The sequence below is a fragment of the Corticium candelabrum genome, chromosome 18 (genome assembly GCF_963422355.1).
Source record: "Corticium candelabrum chromosome 18, ooCorCand1.1, whole genome shotgun sequence".
NCBI classification, from domain to species: domain Eukaryota; kingdom Metazoa; phylum Porifera; class Homoscleromorpha; order Homosclerophorida; family Plakinidae; genus Corticium; species Corticium candelabrum.
In genome coordinates this window covers 4,421,239-4,430,631 of record NC_085102.1, presented here as the reverse complement: position 1 = coordinate 4,430,631, position 9,393 = coordinate 4,421,239, and the positions used below count along the sequence as shown (strand labels likewise).

The 9,393-nt window shown below is 41.5% G+C and overlaps 1 protein-coding gene across 2 annotated transcripts; it reads left to right on the top strand.

Annotated features, from left to right (window-relative positions):
- The first annotated feature begins 3,474 nt into the window (after positions 1–3,474).
- LOC134193835 (sushi, von Willebrand factor type A, EGF and pentraxin domain-containing protein 1-like) lies at positions 3,475–8,082 on the top strand. Of its 2 annotated transcripts, none has more exons than XM_062662679.1 (8): positions 3,475–3,687; positions 3,887–4,012; positions 4,536–4,871; positions 5,913–5,951; positions 6,008–6,181; positions 6,576–6,767; positions 6,846–7,025; positions 7,197–8,082. In XM_062662679.1, exons 1-8 carry the CDS (start codon positions 3,618–3,620, stop codon positions 7,925–7,927), a joined length of 1,848 nt encoding a protein of 615 aa, XP_062518663.1. In that variant the 5' UTR covers positions 3,475–3,617; the 3' UTR covers positions 7,928–8,082. The 2 variants fall into 2 exon arrangements, with proteins under 2 accessions (XP_062518663.1, XP_062518664.1); XM_062662680.1 differs by having other exon boundaries at positions 3,477–3,687; positions 4,542–4,871.
- The last annotated feature ends 1,311 nt before the right edge of the window (positions 8,083–9,393 follow it).

Sequence of the window (9,393 nt, the reverse complement as noted above, 5' to 3'; positions counted from 1 at the left end):
TTGATGATTACTTCAGACGGCACGTCTAACAATTCTAGTCTTGTTGACGTTAGTTGGTCGCCAGTTGGACGTGGATACAAATGAAATACTAATCGATGATAAACTAATCGTATAAATCGTGATATCGTTTGATTATGTGTCGTTATGCCCCTCCATAATGGGCAAGTGGGGTCTTTACCCCCATCTGGGCGCCCACCAACCCGGCAGGTGAGCCCAGCAGGGTACATGTTTCTGTGTAGTCCATACGGCGATCAGCTACTAGCCAATTCGATATAGATTGCAGGCATTACGGTGACCGCGAACTCCGTCACAGCACGCTTATTGGATATCAATGACCACCAGGAAAGCGCTGAACGTCGTCGTCAACGGACCGTTCGCCAGACCACAGAAACTTTCCAACGACTGAAACGAGTCGTAGTCTTATGGACAAAGCTAGAGAAACACGAGAAAGAAAGACGATATCAGGGCCAGATCCAGGAATTTTTGAAAGAGGGGGTTGACCTGGTAGCAGTTATTTATAGCATTACTAATTTTCTTTTTTCTAATGAAATTATATGAAATTATTGAACCACGCCTAATGGAAAAGAGGGGTTTCAACCCCTGAATCCCCCTCTGGATCCGGCGCTGAATATAATGAATTGATTAATTAATAATGAATAGACATTTTATTGTTTAGTAATAGTAGGCGTAGGAACCATGGGGGGCCATGACCCCATCAGCAGCCTATGGTCAGTCACTATATATAAAAAGATCATCGTGAAAACGAGCTATATATACAAGTGGAAGGAAACGAGGAGCTCTAGTAGACGAGGCTACAGTTGCCGCGCATAATTTAAGGTTTGGGCCCCAACCTGGATGACATTCCTACGCCACTGTTATACACGCTGTAACATTGTCCGCATGTTTTTTCATTACAACTAAAATATTGATTTTGCTTGCTGAGCAAACCACACGCTAGTGCAGCAACATAGCGCTAACACTTTAATTCTTCTAGTTGAATCTGAGCGTTTGGAAACAATTGAAATGAGGTTCAAGAAGACAGCGAATGTTATTACTGCGATGGCATTTGGTGACGAAGGTTCGGGTGACGTACGTGTGGTAGGTGCTTGCAGGCAGCTTGGCTTTGTATTGGACAAGTCTACCTCTGTGAGCAACCGAGATTTCAGATTGGGTCTCGAGATTGTCTCAGAGATTGTCAAATTATTTAACAGCAAGTACCGCAGAGTGACCTTTACTCTTATCACGTACAGCGAACATGCCGATTTGATCGCGAACGGTACCGATGGATCACAAATCTCTTAAGTCGTCAGAAACGCGAGACGCAAAGCATACGGACCGACGGTTACTCGACGTGGACTAGACATGGCAAGAGATACTCTTGTCTTCACCCAGCCGAATTGCTATGAATGCATTCCACCAACAGAGATGTCACCAGTTAGAGATTATTACACATACCCTTGTCCTACATGTATCAAGAGATGTCGAACATTTGATTGTTCGGACTGCTGTCGTACTCTTCTCTTTCTGATAACCGATGGTAAATCCCATTGGGCTGTAAATCCGCGGAAGGCTGCTCAGTGTCTGAAGCATAATGACGTTGAGATGTTTGCAATCGGTATCACGTCTTCTGTCGACCTATCAGAGCTGAGATATCGCTTCCAAGCCTCTGTCCGACTACCTCTATTTTATTCGATCGTTTGACGACGCTTTGAAGATGGTAAAGGGCGAGGAGAGATTTAAGGGATAAGATTAATTAATCAATTGTTTATTAGTTTGCTACTTTTGTGACTGACAAGGAAATCTAGACTGCATGGTCTTAGCAAGAGCTTGTGACCGTGTAACGGTGACGTCACTGTGACGTCAGTCGTATGCAGCAAAACTTGTTCCATGCGAAAAACTCGTGACTGCGTGTTTCTCTCGTTTATCGAGCCTCTTGAAAACGAACGTTGCAAAGCCTAGTGGTTTACCTACACAAGAAGTTGCTTCCATGCGTTACTATGAGTACCCCGGTATGTGTTATGTGTTCGCACTCACGTAGGAGGTGATGTGCTTGGGGTTGCTGTTGTCTCGCACGGAAGGCATCTAAACCGACACGCCTACAGATAACAGGACGTATATCTCCGCATCATTTCTCAGTAGTGAGGAGAACAAATTAATGGCTTTCCAACGAGAAATTGTAGGAAACTGTCTTTGGTTGTGTAGTGAGGCAAACAACAATGAATAAGTTAGATGACTTAGTTCCATTACTATGAGTATCTGTATTTATCTGATGGTTTGTCTTTTATTGTCACACGCATTCGAGCCTTTAGATTGCGTTTTACCAGCCACATGCAGGAGGGCTCACTGTTGTCACTATACGTATCGTAATCTAGTATCTATTGTGTGTCTGACCATTAGTATCTGTGAGTCTGTTATCTACCTCTTCCACAGTATCTGTCTGTGAAAGTTGATTAGCAAGAGTTTATGTTAGTTGCGTGTGCAGTTTAGCTGTTTATGTTTGAAACACGGAAAGTCGTTGCTTGTAGCTTACAACTCTGCACGATCATCGATTTCAATATCAAAATTTTCATATTTTGAACTCGTTTGTCGTTTTTCTACGAAAACGTGTGATTTTATCGCCACTTTTCTGACGTATTTTGCAAGCAATCGGACAACATTCGTACTACACTCGCTTTTTAAAAGCACAAATCTTGACGGTCTGCGAAAGTGTGCAGTAGCGGTAACTGTCGCTTGGTTTGACATCCGGGTTATACTAACACAGTGACCGGCCTACAGTGACCGGCCTACAGTCAACCCACAAACCTTCACAAGAAACGGTTTCAAACACGTAACAAGACGTACAGGTACAGAGACGCGGACGCTGTTGTTTGTCTACAGAAACGCGAAAACGATTGTTACATTAGTTCCTGCTTCCGTAAAGCTGCGCATGGAAGCAGTCTAATGCACCAGGAACTAAACAGGATCCTTTCGTGTAATCCCTGTCAATAACGACTTAGTTGGAAGCAGCGAGTTTTCACAGTTTGGTATAGGCGTGGTGCAATTAGCAGCTAGACTCTACCGCCTTTTCTCCTAGCAGTTGCCAGTCATTCAATGGCACCGCTTCCGAATAGTTATCTAGTCGCTCTCTAAATTTGCTGTCGTTTTTTTGCCGTTTTTTGCAAATAAATCGTATGCGTGTCGCGAGCTTGTTAGAAACCTGTGGCCTCCCGCTAATTGTACGGTGTCTACACATGCTGTGATGATTACACGCGCGCATTTGTAAACAGTTACGTTAAACGTTGAATAATCGTATCTCCGCGTTTTTGGTTAGCCACGTTATTTTTGTAACAATACAAAAATTCGTACGTTTTTATTCGCCGTCTTGTGGGCACGGCGATGGTCACATCGTTCGATACTGATGTGTGGGCGTTGTCTAGCGCAAGTGTGATGCGAGTGTTTGAACCGGATTGAGAGGAGAGATTGTCGTTTTGAGATTGTCACGCGTTTAGCAAGTCAGACGCAGTCGACCTCACAGTCGCGTTGTTCTACCGTGGAAGTGTGGTAATCTCCTTGCTTTCGAGCTCGTCCAGTCTCTTCCAGTGCATCAACCCAGTCAAACGTTTGGCGTCGGTGATTGGATGTTTCAAGTCACTATGAATCAACAGATTTTTGTCGCGGTCATTCTGGTGGCAGTTTACTGTCTACACGGTACGTTTGCAATTGGGTTCGCTGTGTTTATTGGTTTGAGCGTTTGTTGTGTCCATTCTTTCCTTTTTCTCATTGTGTCGAGTGCATGATGCTACTGTGTGGATGATGCATGAGTGGAACTCAATTTGTAGACTCCGCCTATAGTCTTTAGAAAGTAGCACCGTCTCGATTGTTTAATTAATTCGACTCTGTTTTGCAGTTGGGAAAACGCAATGCGTACTGGAAAATCGAGTGTATCAAGAGGGAGATACTATCACGCCTGCAGAATGCACTCTGTGCAATTGTACTAACACTCAGTTCTCTTGCCGACAAGTCGAAAACTGCGGTAAGACCCATTTTTGTCCGTTATTACTACTAAATTTATGTTTTTAATTGCCGTAAATATTACCACTTTTACAAGGGCGGCGGAAGCTCCTTTGGATTGGAGGGGGAGGGGAAAATTTTGCAACAGACTGCCGCCATTTTAATTTTAACTGAATATGGTTGGTTTGTCATTGATTAATCTGTGACAGAGGTAGCCAGAGCAGTATGCACACAAATGATCACGACAATTGAGTCAACTGCAACACCATCCAATATACTATTTCTACTTGCAATTCTACGCAACGCGGAAGAGGCTGACCACGTGAACTTGCATGTGCAATGAGTCATTGACGTCACCAACCTTGGTACTACCCCAGATTCTGTCTCAAACTCGATGCAAAGTTAGTAGCGTTCACTAGTGGAGGAGTGATACCCTCTCTGCCCGGTTCCGCTGCCCCTGTAAATTTAGTACACACATGCAGGGTAAACTTTTTAATTATAGAAGTACATTCTGTGTGATATTGTGTTACTCGTTACTGATTAAGCTGTAGATCCACCACCAACTAAACCAGCACCTGTGCGTGTGCCAGAAGAGCCAATCGAAGGTTGTGAAGAACCAATTATTACCGAGTCTTACAACGTAGTCAGGTACACAGTAGGAAGAGATACCGGTGACGTCAGGTTGATATGCAAGGCTCGAGGGTTTCCAAGACCAAATATCACTTGGACACCATTAGGAGCCCCTCGCAGATTCAGAACCAAAGGCAGCGGAATACTCATCATCAAAAACCCCGTTCCAGGAGACAGCAGAACTTACACTTGTACAGCTACAAATGAGTGTGGCAACGAAGCAGTCAACACAACAGTTATTGTTGATGAAGGTCACTAATCTATTTTTGTTGTTAGTTTGTGTTGCATTTGTTTCATTGTTGTTGTGTTACTGATGTTTTTGTTGTTATTGGTACTGTTGTTGTTGTTTTTATTATGGGTATTGTTGTTGTCATTGTTGTTGTATTGGTATTGTTGTTGTTGTTGTTTTGTTGTTGTTTTTGTTGTCATTGGTACTGTTGTTGTTTTTGTTGTTTTTATTGTTGGTGCTGTTGTTGTTGTTATTGTTATTAGTACTGTTGTTGTTGTTATTGGTATTGTTGTTGTTGTTATTATTATTGGTTTACTGTTAATACTGTGTGTATTGTTTTTGTTGTTATTGGTACTGTTGTTGTTGTTGTTGTTGTATTGGTATTGTTGTTGTTGTTTTGTTGTTGTTTTTGTTGTCATTGGTACTGTTGTTGTTTTTGTTGTTTTTATTTTTGGTGCTGTTGTTGCTATTGTTATTGTTATTAGTACTGTTGTTGTTGTTGTTGTTATTGGTACTGTTGTTGTTGTTAATTTTGTTGTTATTGGTACTATTGTTGTTGCTATTGGTACTGTTGCTGTTGTTTGTTGTTTTTGTTGTCATTGATACTGTTGTTGTTGTTATGTTTGTTATTGGTACTGTTTTTTTGTTGTTATTGATACTGTTGTTGTTGTTGTTGTTGTTTTTGTTGTCATTGGTACTTTTGTTGTTGTTGTTGTTATGTTTGTTATTGGTACTGTTGTTGTTGTTGTTGTTGTTGCTTTGTTTTTGTTTTTGTTGTCATTGATACTGTTGTTGTTTTGTTGTTTTTGTTGTCATTGGTACTGTCCTTTTTGTTGTTTCTGTTTTTGTTGTCATTGCTACTCTTCTTTGTTGTCATTGCTACTCTTCTTTGTTGTCATTGGTACTGTTGTTGTTGTTGTTGTTGTTGTTGTTGTTGTTGTTGTTGTAATTCATTTCTAACTTCTGCACACTAAATTTGTATAGTGCGTGTCCATGGCAGTTACATTATACACTTAGCGATCACACGTCGTGATAGATTAGTGACAATTTTTTACTTTTCTAGAAGAACCAGTCGTCGGTGCTATCGCCCAGCCACTTGTGTGTAAGACGATATCATCAGAATTTGTTTGTGACACACTATTTTTACTTCATGTTTAGTTTGTCCCCCATTTCAAAGTTTTCCTAATGGTGATGTGGACTATAACAATGAAAATAGGACAGTTGGTACACATGCTGAGTTTTATTGTGATCTGGAATATGAACTGACTGGTTCACCAAAAGCTGTCTGTCTTGCTAACGGAGAATGGAACGTAACAACACCAGAGTGTCTACGTAAGTCAATTGAATATAGTAGTCAGTATCCACTCTGTTGGTTGTGTTTACTTGACGAGCTCTGACATGCTTTGCTAATACCGGCTGTACACCGTTGCTACACAGTACCGTATTTCTTCAAGTAAACGCCGCCTTCGAATAAACGCCATGACGTTTAATCGGAGAAATACGGTATTCTGACCTAGCACGCGCTAATGTGATGTCATAGACAGTGAGGTGACACCATCTGTGCTAACGGGGCTTGGTACATGAGTTTGGTTATCATAGTTGTTCATGGTATCATATTTTTGCACCTCGTTTTCTATGATTAAATTTAAATTTTATTTTATTGGTAACACTGACGGTCAGTAACAGATGTTAGGTATTGTATTGTGCTTGTTTGTTGCTTTATCAGCTGTGCGGGAATGTCCTCAACCTAAGAATCCAAACAATGGTAAAGTGCTGTACCGACGGCCCATTTATAGGCCTGGAAATAGAGTCAGTTATGAGTGCAACAAGGGATACAGCAACACTGGGGCATCTTTTCAAACTTGCGAAGAGAACCTCAAATGGTCTAAGGAGGGACCGAAATGTCGCCGGAAGATAGGCAAGTGACTGTGGTTGTTGTATTGCTGTCTTGATCGTTACTTTCGTGCGCAATTTCTTTCTCTGTACTTTACTCTAGGTCGTCTAGCAAGTTGTGGTGATCCTGGAGATATTGAAAACGGATACAGGCGTGGAAAGAGTTATACTGGAGGTTCAATTGTTTACTATTACTGTAACCAAGGATATTATATCTCTGGAAGATCCTATATTACTTGTGGAAAGAATGGACTGTGGTCATATTCACCACCAACATGTGAAAGTAAGTTGTTGTTACTGTGGCACGCATTGTGTATATAAAGTAGAGATACAATCACTTGTAATTCGCTATGTGAAATGAGCGAAACCAAATTGTTTCTAGACATCGAGAGCAAATCACACATGCATTATTGCAGTAACTTAAACCACTAACAACTTGATTGATTGTTTTTAGTTGAATTTGAGCCTTTGGAAGAAATTGAAAAGAAGTTTAGGAAGGCAGCGAATCTAGACGGCGATGATGATTTGCCTGTCGACCCATTGGGTTCGGGTCAGATATCCAACTCACACGTGCACCTCATCTTCGTTCTAGACAAGTCTGGCTCGGTGAGCAACCCCGACTTTCGGTTGGGTCTCGAGTTTGTTAAAGAGATCGTCAAGTCGTTTGAAAGCAAGTACAGCGGAGTGATCGTTACCATTATCGTGTACAGCAAACATGCCGAACTGATCGCGAACAATACCGATGCATCAGTAATCTCTCGAGTCGTGAAAAGTGTGAAACGCAATACGTACGGACCGACGGCTACTCGACGTGGACTAGACATGGCAAGAGATACTCTACTCTACAACAAGGATTGCTTTGAATGCATTCCACCAACAGAAAGGCCACCAGACAAGGACCATTACACATACCCTTGCCCTCAATGTGTCAAAAATACTGATTGTCGTACTCTTCTCTTTCTGATAACCGACGGTAAATCCAATTGGGCTGGAGATCCTCGTAAAGCTGCTCAATGTCTGAAGCATAACGGCGTTGAGATATTTTCTGTCGGTGTCACGTCTTCTGTCAACATACCAGAATTGAGGGATATCGCTGCCGAGCCTCTGTCCGACCATCTCTATCTAATTCGATCGTTTGACGACGCTTTGAAGATGATCAAGGTCGAGAAGAAGAGATTCAAGTGACGAGACGCGACAGTTTGTTGATGTAGTAGTGACCAGAAATGGCTGAGACAGCTTAGCGTGCTTCGATTGTCTGTAGTGCTTTCATAGTTTGTGTGATCGTCTCAAAAACGACTGGCTTCTTGTTCAATAGAGAAGCTCGTATGCGTTATAACAAACCGTGAGCTAGTCTTGTGACGTCTTTACAAGTAAATCGACAGTAGGAGAGTGTGCATGCATGCTGTCGGCAAACGTGAATGTAAAGAGACCGTCCTAATTAGAGTGCGGTAACCCGTATGTGGTATCGCTCAATGCAAATGTCGGTATGGATACCCGTAACACACACAATACTTTTACTTGTCAGTTGTAACACACATCTGAGATAAATACATTAATTCACACTTCATATTGTGCCGATACGAGCTCATTGTGGCTATTTGATTTGATAATCGATAAGAAATCAGTTAATCTGGACAACAACGAAGGGACTGCCAAAGAAAAAATATTATGTAATATATTATACTAGCTGATTCCCCCGTTTTTAGCTAATTATTGTAAAGGAGCTCATATATGCGTCGTCATGCTAAACGTGCCTTGGTCTGTGACGTTTCTATTTACAACAACTAAGTGAGAGTGTGCATGCTGTTAGCAAAAGTGAATTTAAAGCGTCAGGAACAACACAACTTAGAATCTTTGCTTGTCATAGAAATCTGCCAATAACAAGTTTTGTATTGAATCTTCCAGTGAAATAAATGGAGAAGAAGATTGGTGGGCGTGGTTTAACAGTGAGCGTTTACCAGTCTCTTCTCATACCAATCGAGTCAACTATACCGGTCACTCAAAGACAGAGCTCACAAACACGTATATCTAGTCGGTTTGCAAAGGTTTGGCAGCTTTTTGTTTGACTACTATCGTACTGGCTGTATTACTTGTGCTTTCATGCCCGTTGCACGCGATGTGTATATATAAATCTCTATATAGACACACGATACTGTAAAGATAACACACATGCACTCATTTGTGAACAATGCAACATTGACTAAACATGCGTGCTATGAATGGCAGTACAATGCCAAAGTTTTAGGCTCTGATTTATATGACACAATGATGGGTACGTCGTTTGACATTGATGTGTGGGCGTTGTGTTTTACTTTAAAACATAAGAATCTACAGACTGTCAGTTTACTAAATTATTAGAGACATGTGCATATGACACATAGTTAATTAATTAATTGATTAAAATATGACTACAAATAAGTGAGTGGGAACGGCACTAGGACCGTCAAGAAACTTGAACTTATAAGAGAGCTAACACTACTTGTTAGCGAATACAAGGGACCCCGTGGCAACCCCCTTGAAGTCTAGCCAGTTTGTGAGCGAAAGACAAATGCAGGAGACCCTCAGGATCTCCAGCTGTCTGTGCGACATCGTTAGGGATTTTCTGTATGAGCTCTTCTTACCAACAGACTTGACTAATGCTAGTAGTTGAA